Source organism: Brassica napus, chromosome C8 (assembly GCF_020379485.1).
Source record: "Brassica napus cultivar Da-Ae chromosome C8, Da-Ae, whole genome shotgun sequence".
Taxonomy (NCBI): Eukaryota; Viridiplantae; Streptophyta; class Magnoliopsida; order Brassicales; family Brassicaceae; genus Brassica; species Brassica napus.
In genome coordinates this window covers 44,884,767-44,908,862 of record NC_063451.1, presented here as the reverse complement: position 1 = coordinate 44,908,862, position 24,096 = coordinate 44,884,767, and the positions used below count along the sequence as shown (strand labels likewise).

The 24,096-nt window shown below is 38.2% G+C and overlaps 5 protein-coding genes across 8 annotated transcripts; 2 read left to right on the top strand and 3 right to left on the bottom strand.

The window, feature by feature from the left end:
* Positions 1-147: 147 nt before the first annotated feature.
* Positions 148-9,580, top strand: LOC111212683 (myosin-5). 2 transcript variants are annotated; one of them, XM_022714260.2, is made up of 38 exons: positions 148-399; positions 655-780; positions 1,097-1,234; positions 1,320-1,465; positions 1,572-1,728; positions 1,823-1,881; positions 1,999-2,158; positions 2,236-2,385; positions 2,467-2,603; positions 2,704-2,850; positions 2,936-3,037; positions 3,265-3,322; positions 3,416-3,517; positions 3,677-3,714; positions 3,798-3,924; positions 4,019-4,189; positions 4,271-4,402; positions 4,549-4,658; positions 4,754-4,814; positions 5,003-5,180; positions 5,399-5,604; positions 5,694-5,813; positions 5,913-6,011; positions 6,135-6,353; positions 6,506-6,645; positions 6,872-6,989; positions 7,067-7,123; positions 7,187-7,237; positions 7,347-7,517; positions 7,596-7,742; positions 7,830-8,039; positions 8,120-8,257; positions 8,335-8,405; positions 8,486-8,585; positions 8,666-8,779; positions 8,858-8,938; positions 9,016-9,086; positions 9,184-9,580. In XM_022714260.2, exons 1-38 carry the CDS (start codon positions 397-399, stop codon positions 9,305-9,307), a joined length of 4,539 nt encoding a protein of 1,512 aa, XP_022569981.1. In that variant the 5' UTR covers positions 148-396; the 3' UTR covers positions 9,308-9,580. The 2 variants fall into 2 exon arrangements, with proteins under 2 accessions (XP_022569981.1, XP_022569980.1); XM_022714259.1 differs by lacking the exon at positions 148-399 and having other exon boundaries at positions 649-780.
* A 449-nt stretch (positions 9,581-10,029) lies between these two features.
* LOC111212685 (putative disease resistance protein At4g11170) lies at positions 10,030-14,002 on the bottom strand. The gene is made up of 5 exons (XM_022714263.2): positions 13,467-14,002; positions 12,278-13,352; positions 11,888-12,193; positions 10,594-11,799; positions 10,030-10,514 (listed from the first exon to the last, which is right to left on the bottom strand). Exons 1-5 carry the CDS (start codon positions 13,928-13,930, stop codon positions 10,341-10,343), a joined length of 3,225 nt encoding a protein of 1,074 aa, XP_022569984.1. The 5' UTR covers positions 13,931-14,002; the 3' UTR covers positions 10,030-10,340.
* Positions 14,003-14,851: 849 nt separating this feature from the next.
* Positions 14,852-16,910, top strand: LOC111212684. The gene is made up of 3 exons (XM_048765179.1): positions 14,852-15,398; positions 15,477-16,545; positions 16,710-16,910. Exons 1-3 carry the CDS (start codon positions 14,968-14,970, stop codon positions 16,800-16,802), a joined length of 1,593 nt encoding a protein of 530 aa, XP_048621136.1. The 5' UTR covers positions 14,852-14,967; the 3' UTR covers positions 16,803-16,910.
* Positions 16,911-17,000: 90 nt separating this feature from the next.
* LOC111212677 (nuclear transcription factor Y subunit A-8) lies at positions 17,001-19,072 on the bottom strand. 3 transcript variants are annotated; one of them, XM_048765176.1, is made up of 6 exons: positions 18,821-19,072; positions 18,300-18,624; positions 18,052-18,152; positions 17,928-17,969; positions 17,640-17,795; positions 17,001-17,589 (listed from the first exon to the last, which is right to left on the bottom strand). In XM_048765176.1, exons 2-6 carry the CDS (start codon positions 18,595-18,597, stop codon positions 17,224-17,226), a joined length of 963 nt encoding a protein of 320 aa, XP_048621133.1. In that variant the 5' UTR covers positions 18,598-18,624; positions 18,821-19,072; the 3' UTR covers positions 17,001-17,223. The 3 variants fall into 3 exon arrangements, with proteins under 3 accessions (XP_048621133.1, XP_048621135.1, XP_048621132.1); XM_048765178.1 differs by having other exon boundaries at positions 18,300-18,628; positions 18,878-19,072; XM_048765175.1 differs by having other exon boundaries at positions 18,300-18,628; positions 18,821-19,070.
* Positions 19,073-21,084: 2,012 nt separating this feature from the next.
* LOC111212678 (disease resistance protein RML1B-like) lies at positions 21,085-23,421 on the bottom strand. Its single transcript, XM_022714254.1, has 3 exons — positions 23,305-23,421; positions 22,037-22,512; positions 21,085-21,925 (listed from the first exon to the last, which is right to left on the bottom strand). The coding sequence occupies exons 1-3, from the start codon at positions 23,419-23,421 to the stop codon at positions 21,085-21,087; spliced, it is 1,434 nt and encodes a 477-aa protein (XP_022569975.1).
* Between the last annotated feature and the right edge of the window lie 675 nt (positions 23,422-24,096).

Here is a 24,096-nt window from a genome sequence, read left to right as displayed (position 1 = left end):
ATTCTTAATGAGGAGGGATTTTAACAGCTAAGTTTTTAAACTCTAAAATCTTGAAAAAATAACGTACAATCAACCGATGCCGTCCACTTTCAATCAACTATGGGACCCACTAGTGGGGTATCCTTATCAGACAAATACAAAAATCTCCAAAACACACAAATCAAAAAAAAAAAAAAAAAAAAAAACGAAACGCTTTTTGAATTTCTCCACCGGCGAAGGCACACACCGATTCAAAATCCCTACTCCTCGGAGAAGAAGAAGAAAGAGCCTTCCTTTCACAGAGAGAGATCTCCGTGTGAAAAGACGTTGACTTTATTATAACCCTCCAAGTCTCTCTTCAGAGGACCATCAATCAACTCTTCGGGAAGCTGAACACAAAATCGAGATTTAATTTAAATGGTATTAATTCAAAATTCTACTTTTCTGTTTTTTTGCCATAGTGTTCTCGTGTCTCTTTGTATTCTTCATCTACAAAAAGCTTTTGACTTGTGCAAGATTTTGGTTTGACTATGTCTTAGCTCCATTCGAGAGGCTTATACTCTTTCAAAGTTCTCGTTTTTTTTTTTTGCCTAAAGCTGCAAAATTGATTATTTGTTGCTCTTGGACCAAGAGGCATTGATGCTGGTGCTGTTAAATGTAATGCACTGGATGCAGGCTGCTCCGGTTATAATTGTGGGCTCGCATGTGTGGGTTGAGGATCCGCATTTAGCGTGGATAGATGGACAAGTTACTCGCATCGATGGTCAAAACATTCATGTCAGAACTAACAAAGGCAAAACCGTAAGTTTCCAACTTTTTTGTTTTTTGTTTTTTTTTACTTGTATCAACGAGGAGCTCTGACATGTGTGTGAAGTCTCTAAAGAGTTGTTGGAATAAGTGTGAATCTGATTTTGGAATGGGATACTGTATAGCCCTAGGGTCTTAAGTTTTTTTTTTACCTTCTGCATTTGAAAGTAGGTGTAGGTTATTGTGCTTTAAGTGCTGTGATACATACTTAATAGAGGAAAGGATCTAGAAAATAAGTTATCAATATGTATTGAATGTCACTATGTCAGTAAAGCAACTCAATGTTATCCCCATGTCCTATGGATTTCAGGTTGTGACGAGTGTATATTTTCCCAAGGATACTGAAGCTTCACCTGGAGGTGTAGATGACATGACAAAGCTTTCATACTTGCACGAGCCCGGAGTCTTACAAAACCTTGAGACGAGATATGAACTTAACCACATCTACGTAAGCAATCTCTTACTTTTTTTTGTAGCTGCAAATGAAGTCATTTACGATATTTATACTGATTAGCTCTGTGTTACTTCTGTAGACATATACAGGGAATATCTTAATTGCAGTTAATCCATTCCAAAGGCTGCCTCATCTTTATGCAACCGATATGATGGAACAATATAAAGGAATTGGACTTGGAGAACTGAGTCCTCATGTTTTCGCAATCGGGGATGCTGCATACAGGTTTGTGCATGTTCACACCCATCTTTTTTTTTTTTTTTTTTTTTTTTTATCATTGTATCTATCTCGTGAGATCACTTGCTGATTTTCTCATGGTGTAAGATATTAGGGCGATGATTAATGAAGGGAAGAGCAATTCGATTTTGGTAAGTGGAGAAAGTGGTGCTGGTAAAACCGAGACGACGAAGATGCTCATGAGGTACCTTGCCTTTTTGGGAGGGAGGTCTGGTGTTGAAGGAAGAACAGTTGAACAACAAGTCTTAGAGGTTTGTTTTATTTTTTTTTTTCATGATTAATGGGGAGTATTCCATTTATGGATGCATTCAACTTAATACCTATATCCTCACTTAAATATTGCAGTCCAATCCAGTTCTGGAAGCATTTGGCAATGCGAAAACCTTACGGAACAACAATTCGAGGTGTGCATTCACCATCTTTCCAAATCAGCACTTAGTTATTTACTAGGTTTCTAGGTTTTATTGTTAAATGCTTGGTTTGGAAAAAATATTGAACATAGTTTTTAATTATTCTCGCAGTCGCTTTGGTAAATTTGTTGAAATCCAATTTGACAAGCATGGAAGGATATCTGGGGCAGCTATCAGGACTTATCTGCTTGAGAGGTCCCGTGTTTGCCAAATCTCAGACCCTGAGAGAAACTACCATTGCTTTTACCTTCTTTGTGCTGCTCCACCAGAGGTATCTCAAAATGTTGATTGACACATTATGTGCTTGTTCATCCTACGTGTACTCATTTTTTTCCTTTTTTTTTGCAGGACATAAAGAAGTACAAGTTGGGAAACCCACAGTCATTCCACTATCTAAATCAGTCAAGCTGTTATGAACTGGATGGTGTTGATGATGCTAGTGAATACCTTGAAACCAGAAGAGCTATGGATGTAGTTGGAATCAGTAATGAAGAACAGGTCCTCAAAATCTTGAGTGTTGTCAGATTTTCTTTGGGCTACTTCCATGTTAGTGTCTGACATGTAAAGTAATATTTTCAGGAGGCAATCTTCAGGGTGGTTGCTGCGATTCTTCATCTTGGTAACATTGATTTTGGACTAGGGGAAGAAATTGATTCCTCGGTGATCAAAGATGAAAATTCACGATTCCATCTTAACTTGGCCGCAGAGCTACTTATGTATGCTCCTTCTTTTCTTACTGTATTTGAACTTCTTTTTTTATTTCCATTTTCGCTTCATTGGGCTAATGTTCTCTGTATTGTGCACATGTTACGACAGGTGTAACGCCAAGAGCCTAGAAGATGCACTTATTAGGCGAGTGATGGTTACACCTGAAGAGATTATCACGAAAACTCTTGATCCCGATAATGCAATTGCGAGTAGGGATACCCTGGCAAAGACTATATATTCTCACTTGTTTGACTGGTAAAGCAAATAATTTCCCTCTTCTATTTCCCATTCTGGCATTTACATATATATTTGTCATAATGCATTGTCCTTTGGTTTACAGGATCGTGAATAAAATCAATACTTCCATCGGGCAGGACCCAAGGTCAAAGTCGATTATTGGAGTTCTGGATATCTATGGGTTTGAAAGTTTCAAGTGCAATAGGTAACGTTTTTTTTTTTTTGCTTTCACATTTACTCCATTTCATTCCTAGGGTGTAGGGATTGTTTGAAAGATCTCAAAATTTAATAGGAAAATACGAGTTTGATGTGAAGTTCAGTGATATTAAGTGGGTGTTACATACAGTTTCATGTAATGTGTGCCAAGAAGTTGGAAGGATACTTTTATCGTGGAAGTTGTAGTTTAATTTTATGAACGGCTTTCTTATACAGTTTTGAGCAATTCTGCATCAATTTCACGAATGAAAAACTGCAGCAGCATTTTAATCAGGTTGGTCAGTTTTGTATTATCCTAATTGGCCAACCCCTTTACCTCTTGATAAGTAGATTGTACTTATTCTGGTATCGTATCACACTTTTGCAGCATGTTTTTAAGATGGAGCAGGAGGAGTACACCAAAGAAGAGATCGATTGGAGCTACATAGAATTTATTGATAACCAAGATGTTCTTGATTTAATTGAAAAAGTATGTTTCTCCTTAATTTTACCAGACTTACATTCAGTTTATGATATTTGATTCCTTGATGGTAAACCGTATTAGTGTTTAGGAGCAGAGATTTTGTTCCCTGCAAACTTATGTTATGCTTTTCCTTTTCTAATGTTGAAATTGCGTGTCTTCAATCAGAAACCAGGAGGAATCATTTCACTTCTAGATGAAGCCTGGTATGCTTTAGCTTCCTCAGATTGACTTGTATGCCTTTCTAATAGTGCTATCCACTCATGTTTTATTGGTTGGTTCGACACAGCATGTTTCCCAAGTCTACACATGAAACCTTCTCCAATAAGTTGTTCCAGACGTTCAAAGGTCACGAGAGATTTTCCAAACCGAAGCTCTCTCAGACTGATTTTACGATATCGCATTATGCAGGAGAGGTACAGTATTTGCTTCTTTATGGCTTTTCTTCTTTCTCTCAATAGAATTGAAGTTGAAGCTTTCTGTTCTTAATATGTTTCCTACATTTGCAAGGTTACTTATCAATCAAACCATTTTATCGACAAGAACAAGGACTATATAGTTGCTGAACATCAGGCGCTGTTTACTGCATCTAATTGCTCCTTTGTGGCGGGTTTGTTCCATGCGCTTCATGAAGACTCATCCAGGTCATCGAAATTTTCTTCCATTGGGTCACGTTTCAAGGTATTGCATTTGAAATTGCTAAATATGCATTGCCAGTTTTAAAAGTAAGTTTATTGATCTTCTTACTTAACTATATTGCAGCAACAACTTCACTCGCTGATGGAAACCCTGAATGGTACAGAACCTCATTACATCAGATGTATAAAGCCGAATAATATTCTCAAACCTGGCATCTTTGAGAATTTCAACATCATTCATCAATTACGTTGTGGGGTAAGGAATACAGTATCCCTTTTGTATTAGTATTTTCGTTTTATTAATGTGATCACCAACATACTTAACACAATATCTCTATAATATAGTTAGTATCATTAAATGCTATGTCATCCACATAAAATTACAACTAGTTGCATTTTCAGGGTGTTCTTGAGGCCATTAGGATCAGTTGCGCTGGCTATCCTACCAGACTTGCCTTCTATGATTTTCTCGAACGTTTTGGTCTTCTTGCTCCAGAAGTTTTGGACGGAAAGTGAGTATCTCTCTGAGGTTTCTGCATCTCTATGAAAAACACTTTTGTTGAAACTAACATTAATATGCTAAGCAGTTCTATCATAACTTTTACAGTTATGATGATGAAGTAGCTTGCCAAATGATTCTTGATAAGAAAGGTCTGAGGGACTACCAGGTGTGATATGCTTTTTTCTTTCTTTCTTTCTAAGTTTTCTCTTATCCGGTTTCATGTCGTGGTCTTGATCCTCTGGGATCATAACCTGTTATAAAAGAAAATAAGTATCCTTTTCATTGTTGTTATTATCGACATTGTCAGTATATTGTTCAGGGATCACATACGTACCTTTACCATGTTGTTCCCAGGTTGGAAAGACAAAGATTTTCCTTCGAGCTGGTCAGATGGCTGAACTAGATGCTCGGAGAGCAGAGGTGCTTGGAAATGCTGCCAGAGTCATTCAGAGGCAATTCCGCACATGGATTGCCCGAAAGAAATTCCGTTCTATTCGAAATGCTGCAATTGTATTGCAATCCTTCCTAAGAGGTATTTCTCTACGCATCAGTATTCGAGATGCTGTAATTGTTTCGCCATGGTTTAGGCTGTTCACTCAGAACTATAGGGCTTACCCGTTAACTTTCTCACTGCCTCCTTTTATTTCCATCTTTTGGAGCGTAATCCTTTCTTCTTGACCAGCTGCTTGCTCATTTTTATTGGTGGTGGTGGCTGGTAGTTTTAAGGTTTGAGTATTTTTTGAATTGCAGGCGAGATTGCCCGGACAGTACACAAAAAACTGATTATAGAAGCTGCAGCTCTAAGATTCCAGAAGAATTTCCGCCGGTACATCGCCAGGAAATCTTTTGTAACCAACAGATCAGCTGCAGTCGTGTTGCAGACTGGCTTTAAGGGCATGATTGCACGTAATGAATTCAGGTTAAGAAGGCAAACAAAAGCTGCCATAGTGATTCAGGTATATCATGTTTTCCTGTTCTGACATAAGCAAACTTTGGTGACTGTTCTTTTTGATGCATAAAAGATTCTTATATCTTTCATTTTCAGGCCCACTGGCGTGGTCAGCGAGCATACGCATATTACATAAGACTTAAGAAGGCGGCAATAGTCACTCAATGTGCCTGGAGATGCAGACTTGCTAGAAGAGAGCTTAGAATGCTGAAATTGGTTTGGATTCAATCCCTTATAACTTTTTCTTTACTTTCTAACACAGTGTGCATGAATTTACTTATTCAGCTGTTCACTCTCGTTTTTGTATTAATTTAGGCTGCAAGAGAAACTGGTGCTCTTAAAGATGCTAAAGATAAATTGGAGAAGCGGGTGGAAGAGCTTACCTGGCGTTTGCAATTGGAGAAGCGATTAAGGGTAACTTTAATGTCAAATTTTTTTTGGAAATATATTTAGGTTAAACAAATTTGCATATTGTGGTCTGCAAAGTTATTTCCTAAGTATGGATTATATTGTTTTATCTTCTTACTGATAATGCAGACTGATTTGGAGGAGGCAAAGGTGCAAGAAGTTGCAAAGCTGCAAGAGTCTTTGCACACCATGCGGTCGCAGTTGAAAGAAGCTACTGTAATGGTATTAAAGGAACAGGAGGCCGCTCGAATAGCAATTGAAGAAGCAGGTTCAGTAAAAAAGGAACCTGTTGTTGTTGAAGATACAGAGAAGATAAATTCTTTGAGTAACGAAATTGAGAAGCTAAAGGTAAATAACTGACATCTTTATAGCAAAATGTACTGGAGACATACAAAATAATGTTTTAGGATTGAAGAAAGTAAATGCTTTATGGTGTTAGCCTCCAAATTTGATTGTTCATGCCGCTGAGCTAAAATCTGGACATGGTCCTAACCATGCAGGGAATGTTGTCATCAGAAACACATAGGGCAGATGAAGCAACGCAGGCTTATCGCAGTGCATTAGTCCAAAATGAGGAATTAAGTAAGAGACTTGACGAAGCTGGAAAAAAAATAAACCAGCTTCAAGATTCTGTTCAGAGGTTTGTATTTGCTTCTCCATGTGAAACTTCCTTATATTCTTTATACAAATATGCTCCCCTATATTGTTTTCTGGATGACAATATATATTCACGAATTCTAGGGTAAATAAGCTTCTCTTTTCTCGTTTGATGCATTTAGAGGTTTCAATGGTATCAGGTATTGCATTTAGTGCATATTTTTCTCTAAAATAGGAAGTCTGACAAAGGTTTTCTTCCTCTAAATTAGATTCCAAGAAAAAGTCTCTAATTTGGAGTCAGAGAATAAGGTACTCCGGCAACAGTCTCTTGCTCTCTCACCAGCTAGTAGAGCTTTGGCCCTAAGACCAAAAACTACCATAATTCAGGTACTACCGGACACCGGCTATGTCTTTGCATACAACTTCTTAATAGTGCATATGACATCTTTCGTTTTTCCTTGAAGATGCAGAGAACTCCCGAGAGATTTACTTTCTCCAATGGAGAAACAAAACAAATTCAGGTATGTTAATAAACTAATACCATTTACAGTGATGGATGTTTGATACTTGATCATTTTCTCCAGGAACCTGAAACTGAGGATAGGCCCCAGAAATCGCTTAATCAGAAACAGCTGGTAGCTATCACTTTGAAGTCTTGTCACTTATTTTATTTGTGTGTGCTGTTTTGTGTCGCTATGCATTTTGCAGTCTCTTTATATGCTGTTTTTTTCCTCCATCTTGCAGGAAAACCAGGAGCTACTACTAAAGTCTATCTCGGAAGATATAGGATTTTCTGAAGGCAAGCCTGTTGCTGCATGCCTGATATATAAGTGTCTGATACACTGGAGATCTTTTGAAGTAGAAAGGACCAATATATTTAATCGTATAATTGAGACAATAGCATCGGCCATCGAGGTAGTTTCAATGTTCTTTTGTACCAATGCCAATGTTATGGGTGGTCATGGTCTCATGCTATGTTTTACGTTTTTACAGATGCAGGAAAACGACGATGTACTATGCTATTGGTTATCCAATTCCGCCACACTTTTAATGTTACTTGAACGCACTCTGAAAGCGGGTAACATACCTCCCTCGAGACATCGGGCGATGTCTACATCTTTGTTTGGACGAGTATCTCAGGTGGTTAGAAGTGTTTACGTGTCTGTCTTAAATTGCTTTAATTCAATTAATCTCACTTTTTCTCTCATGGAACTATGTGCATAATAGAGTTTCATAGGCTCTCCACAAAGTGTTGGATTCCCATTTATGAATGGAAGGGCGATTGGTGGAGGGCTAGACGAACTACGTCAAGTGGAAGCTAAATATCCTGCTTTGCTTTTCAAGCAGCAGCTCACCGCTTACCTAGAAAAGATTTATGGAGTGATCCGAGACCGGATGAAGAGAGAGATTGCGCCTCTGCTTGCTGTTTGCATTCAGGTAGGCATTAGCTTTGGTCTCACAAATTATATAATTTACACTCCTGAGTCTGAGTTTATTTTGCTGTTTGATGGAAACAGGCACCAAGGCAACCACGTTCTGGTTTAATAAAAGGACGCTCACATAATAATTTTGAGGCTCAAAAAGCGCTAAGTGCTCATTGGCAAAGCATTGTCACATGTCTAAACGGCCACTTGAGGACTATGAGGGCCAACTATGTGAGGAAAATAAAATTTTCAGCCAAAGCTGTAATATGTTTGCTTCTCATTAATTTTGAAGCTTTCTAAAACTGCAGGTGCCTTCGTTGCTAATTTCTAAAGTGTTCGGGCAGATATTTTCATTTATCAATGTTCAGTTGTTTAACAGGTAAATGTGTTATAGTTGCAACTGTCAAGTCGCTGTATATTGAACATGTACATTTATGTTTTTTTCCTTTTTATGTGTAGCCTTGTTTTGCGACGTGAATGCTGCTCGTTTAGCAACGGAGAGTATGTAAAAACAGGACTTGCAGAGCTTGAAAAGTGGTGCCATGATGCAACTGAGGAGGTAATAGATGTCTCAAATCCTCTCTACATTTTTTCCAGACAGTTTTGCTTATTAAAAGTTGCTCTCTCGGGTTGTTCTAGTTTGCTGGTTCGGCTTGGGATGAACTAAAGCACATCAGACAAGCTGTTGGCTTCTTGGTTATACATCAGAAGCCTAAGAAAAGCTTACACGAGATAACTACTGAACTTTGTCCGGTTAGTCAAATAATATTATTTTAAATAATCTTTTTCTTCATCTGTTCATCTCTAAGCAAATTTCTTGTTTCTCTGCAGGTGCTTACCGTGCAGCAACTTTACAGGATCAGTACTATGTATTCGGACGACAAATACGGAACACATAGCGTATCTTCAGAGGCAAGTGAATATTTGTTATAAGAAAATCCAAACAGCAGAGATAAAATTTGATACGACACAAAAAAATGGCTATGCAGGTGATGGGAAGCATGAGGCAGACGGTTTCAGAGGATACCAACAAGTCATTTTTACTAGACGACGATTCGAGGTAAAACATTTATTTACTAGGAGGAAGAAAACAGTAAGAATTCACTTTAAGAGATTTCATCTTCTGATAATTTTTGTCTTGGTTATTGTTTTTGCAGCATCCCATTCTCGCTTGAAGACATCTCGAAATCGATGCCAAACTTAGAGGTTGCGGAGATCGATCCTCCTCCATTGATTCGCCAAAACACCAGCTTCATGTTCTTGTTGGAAAGGTCAGACTGAAGTAGTCACTACTCGTCTCCATCGAATCCATGATCTCTAGGACTTTTTCAGATTAGGAGATCAGTGTTGTGCTATAGAAACAGAGCCTGTATATAGGCTTTCTTTGCCAGTGGCTTTCTGGTTATAGTCTGCTATTAGTAGGGGTACAACAGGCAGGAAAACCTTTTTCTTTTATAAAACTACCATTGCAAGTGTGCAACAGTTATATGTGAATTCATGACCAATGAAATTTTATTTCTTATCAATACATTGCAATTTAAAGGTTGGATCTCATTACCTTGTTTTTGTATCTTACTGCTGCCGTCGATTGTGAGCGTATGACCAAAATCTAAGACATCAAAATGTGAAACTTCTAAAACACATTATCAAAGGGTAGTTTAGAGAGTCTGCCAGCTGATTTGTTCCAGGAAGCAGACTCATTTTAGTTCTCAGGACAAGTTATTGAGGAAACTGAAGTGAATCAGGTGTATCATACACCGTGTATTAAGTTGGGTTCTTAACTGGTATAGGGAAAGAGGAGTGGGAAGCTACAGTGCTTAAAGTAAATGCAAATCATGGTAAAATAATTGTGGAAGCATCACAAAGATAGAAACCTATACATGAGTGTGAAGAATCACCTGTATCATATTCCCTTTCATCTTTGTTTAGTTTCCTCAGTAATAAATGATAATATGTGGCCATACATGTTAATGTTGGTACTGAAACTGTGATGACATTATATGATTTAACCGGTCAATACTTTTTAAAGTTTTATTAAACAGTTTATGATAGTAGCAATTTTGGTCAAGGGACCACCCACTTGGCGTTGTGTGTTTTTTAACTCTACACAAATTTCACTTACAAACATGGAGGGGGGAAAAACGTAATGTTAGCTGATAAAATGAAAGAACCATTGAGCTTCTTCATTCAGCTAGTGGAAGTGACTGTAGCCGAAAGGGAATGAGACACACACACACACACACACACAAGAGTCGAAGTACTGTGGTGAACTGAACGATTCCATTCAAATGCAACCGGGGATGACCATCATTACCTAGCTATTGCCCATCGTCTTACATAGAAGAAGCACACCCAAACATAGAGCAAAAGCCATTAGTTTCAAGGTTTCGGAGCTAAAACGCTCTGTGTAGATTGTTCTGACATTCCTCGTCCCTTGATCAGGCGTATTCAATATCTTAGGTTTCTGGATGCAAGCACATAGCTGTACCTATTAAACGAAATAAAAGGAAGTTAGCTTTGCCTATAGAGATTGAGATAATAAGGACTACAGTAAAGGGTTATTTTACCTCTTCACTACGTCTTCCAGATGGAAAACGAGTGAATTGACTTAAAAACTGATTCGGTTGGAAGCAAGTGCTGAGATCAAGGTCATCAACAGAATGATCGATTGAAAGGGAGAAAGTTTCTAAGGACATGCAGCCATGTGAATATAGGTGCTTAATGCTCAATGGAAGCTCTGAAAGTGATTTTAGTTTCTTGCAATAGTTGAGGCAGAGAGTTATCAGCGAGGAGAGGTCTTTGATGCTTGTAGGCACTGTTTCAAAATCGTGTCGACTGATATCTAAATACGTCAGCTTTGTAAGAAACCGAAGCTGATCCGACAATGTCTCTACATGTTTGCAGTTGTCAAGACGAAGCTCAAGCAAATTGTATCTTCCATGGTCTTGTTCTGCATGAGAAATGCTCACCAATGTGTGGAGGTTGGTACAATCAGAGAGTGTGAGCGTCTCCAGCTGGTATAGTTGTGGCAAAGCTTCAAGTCTACGGCAGTTAAAAAGCCTCACATGTTTTAACTTCGTAAGATGAGTCATTGATGAAGGTAAACCCCTGAAGAAGTTTCCACTTAGGTTCAACTTCTCTAGAACTTGCATGTGATGAATGTCATCTGGTATTTCTTCGATGTTTAAGTTGATTAGATTTAGCTCCATCAACCAGGGAAAATATGAAAAGCTATAACACTTGAAAGGATCCCTTTGCTCACTGCAGTTAACTTGCACGATGTGAAGCAACTTAAAATTGTAAGGATGTGACATGAGCCTAGCTGTTTGCTGCTCCAACAACATTACTTGATGAGGGATATGCTGCTCAGAAATAAACGAAAAATGTTGTGCATATCCTCCAATAACCTTCAACTCAATTTTTAAGTTCCCCTTGATTGATAGATTTGTGAGAGAAATGTCTCGAGACTCCTCTGCTAACGGTTCTGCATCAAGAAAATCCGTGTGGACCGATCTAACGTGCAAGATTCTTCTGCCTTCAAAGAAAGTAGCTTCAGATTCCTTTACTATGATAATTAGATTCTTTAGCCCATCACAGTTGGATAGATCAAGTTTTTGTAGTCTAGGCAGGCTACAAATGGACTCTGGAATCCTTGTCAGGGAAATGCAACCTTCCAGCATCAACTCTTCGAGATACACTGCTTCCTTAAGATCTGGAAGTTCTTTTAGATACATAGATCCAGTAAGATTCAGCCTTTTCAGATGCGAAAGTCTCTGACATTTGATGAAACAAAACATAAGGAATATGTTGGAAAACATTTAAAAATCTCATGTACAAGATTAGTTTTGTTGAGAAACATACCGGGGGACTTCCACTCCAAAGAGTTGTGAGCTTGCTGTTACACAGAATTACTTCTACAAGACAATCTGTGTTGATACTGGAAGGCAAGGTTGTGTAAGGATATGCATCCCACTGTAGTAATCTAAGTTTATAAGGTAGTAAAATTTCGTCTGGATTGCTCTGTGTCCTTGAATCTAAACTTTTGTAACGCCTGCGGTTGTTGATTTTCAGATATTTGAGATTCTCCATCTGCATGAAAACTTTCCAGTCTATATGATTAGGCCTTTCAGAAATATCTAGCACGATGCCTTCAGTTCTCGTTGTTCCCTGATATATATATACATGTCACACTTTATCAAAAATAGGAATCATGGCATAGTAAACATTAAAAACAAAAAAAAGAGGGCTTACTGCTCTGTCTGCAAGTCGACATATGTCGTACCAGTGCCGCAAGATTGGTTGTAGGGCAAGGTCGTTGTCTGATTCGTTCCGTCTTCCTATTTTCTCCAACAAATGGTGCATGGCTATACGGCCATTAGTAGACAAATCGATGAGAGACTTTTCCGCTAAAACCCTTATCCCATCTTCACCACGGTGGAGAAGAGACTTGACACGCGAGACAAGTTCTCCATTGAAAAGGCATGCGACATGAAGAAAAGCAGTCTTACTAAGTTCGTCCAAGCTCTCGTAGCTAATATTTAATATTCTTGGAATATTATCGTAAGGAGCCTTTTCAAAGGAACGTAAAGCCTTATCCCACTCCATTTCGGACTTCCCTCGGAGAGAACTTCCCAAAGCCTTGACGGCCAAAGGAAGACCTTGAGCAAGCTTCGAAGCACGACTTGAAAAATCTGAGTAGACACTAGAAGGTGGTTGTCCTCCTTTAAAAGCAATCTGCTGGAAGAGTAGGAGTGCTTTATCATCATCCAAGTACTCAACGTCGTACACTTCGCAGGAGTTAAGCAAGCTCTTATCCCGCGTGGTTATGATGATTCGGCTCCCTGGTGCAAACCACTGAACCTCTTTTGCCAAGGCATCAAGCTGTCTAACATCATCAACGTCATCAAAGACAAGAAAAACTTTTGCGTTTCTTAGCCTGAACTCAAGTTGTTGTCTTCCGTGTTCAACGCTTTCCAGCATCACATTCTTTTCACGGAAGATACTAGAAAAAAGTTCATTTTGTAGATGTAAGAGACCATGTTTTCTACAGCGTTCCGCGACGTTCTCCATGAAATAATGATGAGGTGAAAATCCAAGTTTATGGGTTTGGTAGAGATACTCTGCTATAGTGGTTTTACCAATGCCTCCTGTTCCAACGATTCCTATGATACGAGCATCATCCTTGGAGTCCATGTCCAAGAGAGGGCTGAGAACTTTCATGTGAGCTCTCATCCCGACAACATCACGGAAACCTATTGGCAACATAGGTAACAACCGGCTTGAAATGTTTTGAACTATTTCTTCAATCATCGTGGCATCGTCCGAGCTGAAACGGAAATTAAGAGAACTCAATAAAACTCACGGGCGCTCGATATGTGTTGTGAGATAATAATAACTAGGTGTTGCCATAATCGTACAATAATAATAATAAAAATCATACAATTTTGAGGATTCCATGCCCTTTCGGTTGGCTATATCCTTAAGAGCTTTTGTCCAACCAGGAACCTTCTCAGTCATTCGTAAAGAGAAACTTTCTAGGAGCTGATGATGTCTGACGTCGGAAGGTTTTACTTCATAGAAAATCGGAACAACTTCAATCTCCTTGTTCTCGACAAGTTCCATGATCAACTGAAGCTCATCTAGGCACCAGCTTGAAGTAGCGTAGTTCTTGGAGATAACCACGACAGCAAACCTTGATGCCCGGATGGCTTGGCAGAGTTCGTCGGTAATGGAATCTCCTGGTTCAAGCCTCCGATCGTCTTTGAAGGTTGAAATTCCCCTGATGGAAAGTGATCCGTACAAATGGCCAACGAATATTTTGCGGGTGTCTGGTCCTCGGAAGCTGATGAAGACACCGTACTTGAAGCTTCGATCCGAAGCCATTCGGTTCTGAACTGGATCCATATGGATTAAGAGTTGAAGACTCAAATAATGAGGTTGAAAGTAGAGGCAGCTTTAGAGGATCTTTAACCCGTGAACCCAAATGGGGTGCTTATTATTATTTTTAATTTTTTTTTTCTAAATTAAAAACGAACCAATCACATGCCGTCACGTGTTAGTAAACCCGCGAAACAGTAGAAGCTTCGGTGCTTAATTTGGTATTTTTGGCACCGCTTCTTCCTTTCTTGTGGTAGGGCCTACCCCCTTAGCAGGACTTCCATCAATGGTGCTCTTAAGGACTTGTTCTTGGGGAGTGAACCTCTAGGTTCACCGACCAATAGAATTGTGTTATTTCATATTCGATATCTTTTAAAAAAAGAAATAAAATATTGTCAAATTATATTATCTTTTTAAAATTAAATAGTAAAAAAATAAATAAAAAATAGTAGTAATTACAAAAAAAAATATTTTTAACGTCGTCAAGAAAACATTAAACCCTAAATCCTAATCCCTAAATTCTATATCCTAAACCCTAAATCCTTGGGTAAACCCTAAACTCTATGATATATCTTATACTCTAAATCAAAATCACTAAACACTAAAACACTCAGGATTTAACGTTTAGGATTAAGGATTTATGATTTAGAGTTTTAGGGTTTAATGTTTTTATTTAGAGTTTAAAATTTATCAAGGATTTAAGGTTTACCTAAAATTTTAGAATTTACCTAAGGGTTTAAGGTTTATGGATTAGGATTTAGGGTGAACATAGAGTTTAAAAGATATAAAATTTGAAATAATGAAATCCTATTGGTTGGTAAAGCCTCTTTAAGTCCACCTTGTTTCTTCTAACAACCCCCACCACCAAGCTAAGTTCAAAAAAAAAAACCCACCAACTCTACCAACTCCACCGGAGACAAATTTTAAAATGTTTTTTTTTTTGTCTTCTTCACTGTCGTTTTAAATTTAAAGAAGCAAATACACAGAAAGAAAGTAAACATTATTCAAAGAAGGGACCTAGTTTTTTTCTTCTCAATCTATTACAGACCTTCAGATCTTAAGCGATGAAGTTCGATGTATTCCTCAGTTTCAGAGGAATCGACACCCGAAGAACTTTCGTTAGCCATCTTCTCCTTGCACTGTTTAAAAAGCAGTTCAAGACTTTCAGACAAGAAGAAGAGATGCCATGGAATCAACCAGCTTCCACTCAAGTGCTCGAGGCAATTGAAAACTCCAAAATAGCGATCGTGGTCATATCGAAGAACTACACTGCTTCAGTCTCGTGCCTGGACGAACTGGCGAAGATAGTCGAGTGTGAGGAGAAACAGTCGCTGGTGATGATTCCAGTCCTACACGAGGTGGATCCTTCAGATGTTCTAGGGCAAGCACACAATCTTGATGGAGATAAAAACAACAACTGGGAGACGGTGGAGAGATGGAGAAACGCACTGGCCAGTATGATTAAGACCTATCAACAACAAGTATACTCTCATTGGTAATAAATTAAGATTAACTATACATCTGCTGGGTTTATATTACAAACTAATTCTTGACCTCTCCAACTGCATCATAGGGAGGATGGAGACTCAAGTGAGGATGGAGACACAGACGCTTTCATTATTTATAGAGTTATGCTCCAGGTTTCGAAACGTTTGAAACCACCCCCGAAAATGGCAGAGGCTATATATTATTGTCACTGGACGATACCTGAAAAAACTGGATTTCTCACCAAGGGGATCATGCTTGTTAGAGCTGCTTTCAGGAAGATAGCTGGGAGAATTATGTATGCAGAAAAGCTTATTAGTGTCGTCAACCCTAGTACGCCTGCAAGGAGCCCTGCGTACGTGCAAAAAGAGAAGTATGTTACGGGCAACGAGTTGTCTCAATTGGTTCCATCTATTGATTTCGATAGCCTTGTTGGGATGGATCGGCAAATGAAAGCAGTGGACGCACTGCTGCTTAATATGGATTCCGAAGAAGACGGACTTGGAGAAATGGGCATTTGTGGTGGGGAAAGAGTTGGCAAAACAACACTTGCGAGATGTGTTTACCAAAAGATCTCACCACAGTTTCAAGATCACTACTACTTTGAGTATGAAACCGCACACTCTTCTCTGGGAATTGGTTCAACCTGTTTGCTAGAGAAAATCGCAAGAGCTGGTCTATCGGCAAAAGTAGCTGTTAGACCAGGTGAAGTTGTCAAATTGGAGTTAGAGAGTTTCGATGAACTTGTGAATGCGAATCTTGGACATCGGAAGGTTTTGCTTATTGTAGATATCCATCTCTATGCCACTGGCCAACTCGAAAATATCAGAAACAGTGCTCGTCGGTTTGGTCCAGGGAGTAGACTGATATATGTCACCCAGTCCAATCGTGTGCTACTCAAGTGTGGAGTCAAACACCTCTACAAAGTTGAGACTCTAAGATATGATGAAGCTCTTCAGCTCTTTTCACAATATGCCTTCAAACAGGAACACGTCCCTAGGGAGTACTTCCGTCTCTCCATTCGTGCTGTCCTCATTACAGGTCGTATTCCACTGACCCTAAAAGTATTCGGCTCCTTCCTACGCGGGAAAACCGTCAGTGAATGGGAATCCGAGCTATGTAGACTTGAAGCATCGCAGGATAACTGCGTTGCAAAAGTTTCTAGCTATATCGGAAATGCCTTCTCTTGAAGAAGATGGCTATGCATGTTACTTCTTCCCTCTTGGATGATCAATATGTGGAATCTCAGTTCCAACCTTACACCATGTTCATAGACGCTATGTTGCTTTCTATCTTTCACTATTTTGTGCATGTTCTAAAGATTGTGCATCGTTGTTTTATGGTCACTACGTATGAGTTCTTGAAGCCGCTTTCTTCCCATGACAGGCAGGCCTTACGGAGAATCCGTAAGTAGCTGACTAAAATGTGGCTTTGCCTTTCTGTTTTTTTTTTTTCTTGTTCTTGGCCATGTAAGGAAGGTATCAAACTCTTTTCCTTGTAAATAAAGAACTTTTAATCGACTCTTCTTCTTCCATTGCCAATATTGCTTCGGTTATCCTTTAAGTGGAACGTTATGCCTGACTAGATCATTTTGAAAATGGATGAATATGAATTTTGGGAAATCAAAGAGAAGAGACTATATCACAGAGTTAATTACATATGATTCATGGTACAAAGGACAAAACAAGATATGAAGCTTGAAGTCTTTTTTTCATCGTTCAGAAGTGATGCCTAGACATCAAAACGTGAAATAAGAGCCAAGAAGAAGCGAACCAACAGCCAAGGATGACTTCCCTCTTTGTGGGGAACATAAACAGTACCAGATTCCAACCATCTCAGATATGGACAGAAAAGTGGTCAGTGTTTCTTCCACCTCCATGCATGTCATTTGACTGACCATGAATATACATAGTTGGTTTTGTCTGAGATGGACAATCAGATAACTGGAATTCACAGCGTCTAACTCCGTCAGAAACAGAGGTTATGTCGGAGCCAGATGTGGTTGAACAACCAAGGTCGTTGCTGGCGTGCAGCTGATGAGCCACGAATCCAGACATGTTTCCCATGGTGTCTTTCTGTTGGATTGACGTGTCATGTTTTGGCTCTCTAGATTCTTGAAGCTTTTTGGTGTTTAAGAATCTTCCACCAGATCCTCTAGGTCGTTTAAGAGCGTGAACATGTCGAGATTCATGAAGATATGGCTGTTGTATAGTACCAACAATGAGTTAAACCAGAATGAGACATACTATACCTTACGCGCTTTGATTAGTTTGTTTTGAGTCTCTAGCTTTGCACGTTGCTCCTTCCTCATAATTGCATGGAACTGCTTCACATTGACAAAGACGGGCTCATTGTCAATGAAGTCCAGTGGTAGGGGAACTCGACCCACCATTTTGGGATTCCATACCTGCAGAAAGTGTATTGAAAAAGCACATGGAACTGCTTCAGAGCATAATGTTCCATTACAAGTTCACCTTAAGCATATACACTTTTAGCAAAAACATTCTTCACCACATGTAATGAAGAAGGATGTACTTACTGTTGCATGTGGAAGGTAACCACCAAAACAGGAGAAGTTAGACTGAAACAAGAATATGACCCAAGATGTTAGTCAACCATCACAAGTTCTGTCTTATCATTACTGATAGTAGATTTACAAATACCTTCCCAGGAGCAAAGTGAATATCTGAGGTTCCTGTCGTGTAGGAGGAGCCTGATTTTATATTATTTGGAAATCCCTTCCTTTGAGTTTTTTCAAAGCTATCTAAAGAAGAAAAGAGAGACCAGATCAAAAGGATTTACCAAAGATCAGGCCATTACATAACAAAACCATGTCATCTTGTCTTTTCAGTACATGTTCTCGACAGTAATATGAATCGAATAGACCCTGAAGTTCTTTAAAAAAATAGACCTGGTTTTGCTGAAAATGAGATTTGTCTCGAAGGATTATCATCATCATCATCATCTCCGCTAGTTGCAACTTCAGTAGAGGATTGATCAGTGGACTGAGTTGAAGAAGAATCCTTGTCCTGGAAATCGATTTTAGTTGGGTTAAGAACATGTTTTGATCTTGCATGCACCTTCAAACTCAGTGATTCAGTCACATCATAACTCTGAACATTAGATTCAGTTGGAAGTCCCCATGAGATTGAAGTGTTCAGGTATGGTGGAGTTGAATGAGCCGTAGTAAATGAATCTTTCTTATCCATGTGACTCAGGCCAAAATATATAGCTTACTGGCTACAAAGAGGAAAAAACAGTCGTTATCAACTATCTATCATTCATCCATTGATCTAGGTTCTAAAGATTAGATTGTTGAAGAAGATATCTACTTATATACACAGAGATTGATACTTATATAAGACTAAGATCGATAGAAACAGAAACTACAAAGTCTACAATATTGAGAGAAAGAGATAGGGAGAGAGAGACCTTATGGATTCAATGAAGAACGAGGAACACTAACTCAGAATGGTTTCTGCTTCTCACCTTCTTGCTCTCTCTCTTTTTCAGTCAGATAGATACTCAAAGAGTGTCTCATGTGTTGTGTATGTATAAATGTATGTCTTCTGATGCCTTGGTCTCCTCTCTCTCTCTCTCTCTGACCTTACTTCACTAATATCTTTTCTTTTTGAACTCCATTAATATCTTTAGAGTAATTGCTCCATCCATGTATTTTAAGTACTCTGTACTCATATCTATATGCACATCAATTTTATCTTTATCCAACCACCTAACCTTTTTTAAGTAGCTTTATTACAAGTCAAGCTAAGAACAGAGTGTAGTAGTTATCCAAAACTTTGGAATAACCAAAAATCATGTTTTTTTTTTGCTACTACTTGTTTCTTAATTCTTTTTCCCAATACTACATTTGACTTTTATTCGATTGCTAATGTTTTTGGCCACGTCAGAAAATCCATCTCGCTAGGTTCCAAACAAAAAGTCAATGATCTTAATCCTTGATTAGTCCAGACGTTTAGGTGGGGGTATTGGATTTAGAAATTTGATATAATTTGAAAGAATTATGGTTTCCATTAAATTCTAGTGTTATTCAATTGTGTATTTTATCAATTCTTTTAAATTCTTGTGTTATTCAATTGTGTATTTTACCAATTCATTTAAATTCTAGTGTTATTCAATATTTGCTAGATTTAATAGGAATGTTATTTGAAAGGAATTTAATGGAAAATGTAATGTAAAATGCAAAGGATCAATTCCTTGCTTTTATGAAGGGATTTGTTATTTTTAGAACCAATTTGACCCCAGGGTAATCCACTACGTCTTTAGAAGACATATCACCTACACCAGCCCAATTCCATGTCTCTCCTCTTCCAAAACCGGAACCGAAAAACTGAACTAGAACCAAACCAAATGATTCGAAACCAAAACCAGACCGCCTCAAATGCCTGAATGATTTCTATATTTCTATATCTGAATAACCGAATCGGAAACGGAACCGAACCGAGAACCGAACGGTACCCGAGTATCCGAAAAAACAAGTTTCAACACTTTGATATAAAATAAAATGTCATCAGTTTCACTCAACCCGAATGCCCATGGCTAGTTCACCCAAAAAGATTCCTTTAGTAAAAAAAATCTATCTACAAAAAGTAAAATTTTCCCAAGTGTTTTATTTTGGTAAAAAAAATATCTAAGAGTTAACTACTAGTTGTGTATTTTTTTCGTTATCATTCATAGCGTTAGTATTACCATTTGAATTCCATCAAATTAATTTACATTCACTTAAATTCTATGGCAGAAGGTAAACATAAGAATTAGACAATTACATTAAAATCTCATAAAATCATTTAAAATACTGCAAAAGTTATTACACGTGAATTCTTTCAAATTCTTGAGTTCAATACCACCCCCTTAGTTTAATTAGAAAATAATAGAAAAGTATGGCATTATCTCTTAACCTTAGATTATCTCTTTGTGGCCTATTACTTTAGTGAGATTATTATGATTCCTAATTATCGTCAAGGAAGGGCCTAATCAAATGAGAAATGATTTTATCCCAAATGGTGAGAAGTGAGGAGTTTCTTCATTAAAAATGTATTTCTAATAACACAGTAATCTAGTGTATATAGGGAGTTCAGTACTTGACTTGCATGCATTCAGTTTGTTCTACTTCCAGATACCTTAAGCCTTGAGGAAGTCGTTTGTTGACTGTTGACTGAGACCTCTCTTGTTCTGAGCCTTTGAGGTTCACTTGAAAACACGCAGGAGAGAAACAACAAGAACAGCCACTAGGGTGATAAAGATAGGAATGCCTATTAAACATGACCGCATGTGTTGTCTTGGTAAGGTGGATGATATGGCAGATTCTTGTGGCTTGATGATTCAGTACATCAATGGGCATCTCAGTTTCTTTGAAACAGGTTCTTTGCTGTACCTATAAATCAAAAGGAGATGGTTTCAAAAAAGAACTACATAAATCATAGTAGAGACTGGATCCAGAGTATAAATATTCACCTCTTCGTTTGGTTTGTCCCTAAAATGCTCTACAGAACCAGCTTCTTCAAGGGAATCACATCCGTGTGCATCAAGAAACTGAAGACTCAGTGGGAGTTTTTCCACTGATCTAAGTTTCTTGCAGTTATTAAGGCAAAGAGTTATCAGTGAGGTAAGATCTCTGATGCTTGATGGCAATGCATCAAAATCATGGCCGCTGAGATCTAAATTTGTCAACTTAGTTAAATGGCTGAGCTGGTCTGACAACAACTCAACTTGTTGCAGTTTTCAAGGCAAAGCTCAAGCAAACAGTATCTTCCCTGATCTTCAGATAGTTTCACCAGTGATCTGAGGTTCCTACAGTTGGTAAGTGTCAATGTCAGCACTTGAGTTAGCTCTGGCAACTCCTTGAGCTTGAAGCAGTTTCTAAGCCAGAGAGTTTTCAACCGGGAAAGACCATTCATAGCTTCTGGTAAGTTCTCAAAATCATTCCCACTGAGGTCCAGCTTCTCTATGAACTCCAACTTATGGATCCCATGAACCCCAGATGGAATCTTCCGGATGTTTAAGTTCACTAGCTTTAGCTCTTTCAGGTCAGGAAAATCTGGAAAGCTGTCAAAGGAGAAACATTCACCGTTTTCTTTGTGGCTGAACCTCATGATGCTGAGGGAGTTGAATCTGTTGCACTCTGAGATGAGCCAAGGCGCTTGCTGAAGATTCATTGAAGATGTGACAGGGATCTGTTGATCACAGTTAAACGAAACATATTCAGCAGTTCCTCTAAATTTTGAACAGAACTCAAAACTTATGTCTCCACCAATGGATATGTTTAAAAGTGCATCCATTTTCACTTTTGCGTCTGGAAACTCCAGTCCAATATGTTGCTGCATTGTAGGTTTCCGTATAAAAAACCTCAAGGCACGTCTAAGGCCTCCACAGTAAGATAACTCGAGCTTCTTTAGCGTAGATTTTTTTCCAATAGACTCTGGAATGCCTTTTAGTCTTGTGCAGTGTTCCAGAACCAGTTCCTCAAGACTAGTGATACCTGAAAGATCTGGAAGTTGATTGAGATGCTTAGATCCTCTTCAAACTCTCCAACATCTAAGCAAGATGTCTAGATAGATGCTTACATCTCTGAAAGTCAGCGCATAGCAAATATCCTGAGGATCTCTGAGGAATTTTTGAGACAAAGACCTGTTGTCACGGATCATTTCCCTTGCCAACTTATGCATGATTACAGATCCGTTGGTTGATATTTTGATGAGAGACTTCTCAGCTAAAACTCTTATCCACAGGCTGCTCTGAGGTATGGGTCCATGGAGAAGGGAATTGATACGCTGGAGAGTGTCTCCGTTGAAGAGACAAGCAACATGAAGGAACACATTCTGGTGTGGTTTTGGTAATCCCTCGTAGCTAATTCTCAAGATTTCCATTATATTGTCATCAAGGCTGCTTTCAAGTGCAGTTAAAGCTTCTTCCCACACCTCAGGAGCAGCCGTCCTTGTTTCTTCTCCTCGTTGAAAAGCAATCTGTTTAAACATCTTGAGAGCATCCTTATCGTTCAAGCACTTAACCTCATAAAGGTTTTCTACTCCGCAGGTGTTGAGCAATCCCATATCTCTAGTGGTTATGATGATACGGCTCCCTTCAACGATAGGCATTACATCCACCTACAACATTAAACACAGCAAGATATAACTTCAGGGAGCCGTATCATCATAATTATGGGATTGTTTAAACATAATTATGATTAGAGTTTTCACCTTATTAGCGAGTGCAATTTTTCCCTTGGTTCCTAAGATGTTTATTATCCTCTATGTTCAATTAAACAATTATGATGACTTTATTATCCTCTAGGATTGCAGTTAGAAAACTCTAAATTTTACCCTTATCTCATCATGATAATGTAATCAACATGAATACAATAAATGTTTTGTATAATCACTAATTCTCACAAATCTCTTCTCCAACTTCACCAGCAATATAAACTAACAACTAATTATTAAGGTTCGAATTAACAGTTAATACAATTGTTAGACTCAATTTATTTTACACTATTTAAATATATATGAATACTTAGCAGCTGAAAATATATTTGCTACTCTAAATGTTTTGTATACAATCACCAATCTTCACTCTTCTCGCTCCTTTTTAGTTTCATCACATATGTAATAATGATTAACCATTAATTTTTAAATTAACAGTTAATTTGTGTAGTGTATATAATGATTTCACCTAATGTAATGTCTAACCGTTAAGTCATAGTGTTATGCATTATCTTGCAGGGGCGCGACTGTGATCAGTTTCACCACACCTCCTACATGTCCTTGCTCTTCACCCTATGACACCTTGTTGAATGAACAATCAATTTGATGTTAAGAACTTTCAATAACAATTAATGATATTAATAGCAACTAACATCAATGCATGTTCGGTATCATCTGAAGTTAGCTTAGGTCTACCTTGAATTCACCCTTTGGCAACATCCTTGTCTTCTTTAGCCTACCAGGATGACACTTTGTAATTGGAGGTGTTAGGCTTAGAGATCCAAGTGTGTATGCCTCTGGTGCATGTGTCATGTAATCTCCAGTTGGATGTAATCAAGTATAGATGCTGATTTTGGTTGTGGTTCAACTATTAAAATAACACATGCGTCTATAATTAGCATATAAGATCAAATATTAACATTCAATATAAACTAATATACTGTAAGATTACACGTGTCACATACCTATGGCCAGTGCCATATTTTATCTGCTACACATAGATTTTCCCTAATTTTCTTCAGATTTTCGAATGTACCTAACATAATTTCCTAATAAAGTGAGTGAAAAGAGAAGATAATAGCTGCAGACCTACATCTAAATAGTGACCTAGGATTGTACATAAAAAAATCACGCCAAATCAAATTCCTCTCTCCTTTTCATCGTACGTGTCCAAGGTACATGGGCAAAACGGGAATGGGGGCACAATTATCTACAGTGGATGGTTTTTTTTAATTGTTTCGGATAGTTACTAATTACTCATCGATTTGGGTACATTGACCCAATTCACTCTAAAAATAATTGATTGTTTGTTAGAAAGAGTGTTAACATTTTGTCTTCTTCCTTTTACAAAAAAATCATTGTGTTTTCTTTATGTTCTATACTCCACGTTTCATTTTCCAATCATTAGAAATCATAAAGTAAATCAATAAAAATACAATTCTGCTGTGTCAGTTACGATAAGACTGACGGTATCTTTCTCTCTCCTAC

Bases quoted from the DNA above. Each gene is read 5' to 3' on its own strand.
- LOC111212683 (XM_022714259.1), top strand. From the start codon at position 649: ATGCAGGCTGCTCCGGTTATAATTGTGGGCTCGCATGTGTGGGTTGAG. The intron at 6,354-6,505 runs GTAAATAACTGA...CTAACCATGCAG, and splicing joins ACGAAATTGAGAAGCTAAAG to GGAATGTTGTCATCAGAAAC. The intron at 6,646-6,871 runs GTTTGTATTTGC...CCTCTAAATTAG, and splicing joins CTTCAAGATTCTGTTCAGAG to ATTCCAAGAAAAAGTCTCTA.
- LOC111212684 (XM_048765179.1), top strand. From the start codon at position 14,968: ATGAAGTTCGATGTATTCCTCAGTTTCAGAGGAATCGACACCCGAAGA. The intron at 15,399-15,476 runs GTAATAAATTAA...ACTGCATCATAG, and splicing joins CAACAAGTATACTCTCATTG to GGAGGATGGAGACTCAAGTG. The intron at 16,546-16,709 runs GTTTCTAGCTAT...CATGTTCTAAAG, and splicing joins AGGATAACTGCGTTGCAAAA to ATTGTGCATCGTTGTTTTAT.
- LOC111212685 (XM_022714263.2), bottom strand. From the start codon at position 13,930: ATGGATCCAGTTCAGAACCGAATGGCTTCGGATCGAAGCTTCAAGTAC. The intron at 13,353-13,466 runs GTATGATTTTTA...TTTCCGTTTCAG, and splicing joins GGCATGGAATCCTCAAAATT to CTCGGACGATGCCACGATGA. The intron at 11,800-11,887 runs GTATGTTTCTCA...ATCAAATGTCAG, and splicing joins TTTGGAGTGGAAGTCCCCCG to AGACTTTCGCATCTGAAAAG.
- LOC111212678 (XM_022714254.1), bottom strand. From the start codon at position 23,421: ATGACACATGCACCAGAGGCATACACACTTGGATCTCTAAGCCTAACA. The intron at 22,513-23,304 runs GTAGACCTAAGC...TTAATGTTGTAG, and splicing joins TGCCAAAGGGTGAATTCAAG to GTGGATGTAATGCCTATCGT. The intron at 21,926-22,036 runs GTCTTTGTCTCA...GAGAGTTTGAAG, and splicing joins GAAATGATCCGTGACAACAG to AGGATCTAAGCATCTCAATC.
- LOC111212677 (XM_048765176.1), bottom strand. From the start codon at position 18,597: ATGGATAAGAAAGATTCATTTACTACGGCTCATTCAACTCCACCATAC. The intron at 17,970-18,051 runs GTATTTGTAAAT...TTCTTGTTTCAG, and splicing joins TTCACTTTGCTCCTGGGAAG to TCTAACTTCTCCTGTTTTGG. The intron at 17,590-17,639 runs GTATAGTATGTC...ACTATACAACAG, and splicing joins AACTAATCAAAGCGCGTAAG to CCATATCTTCATGAATCTCG.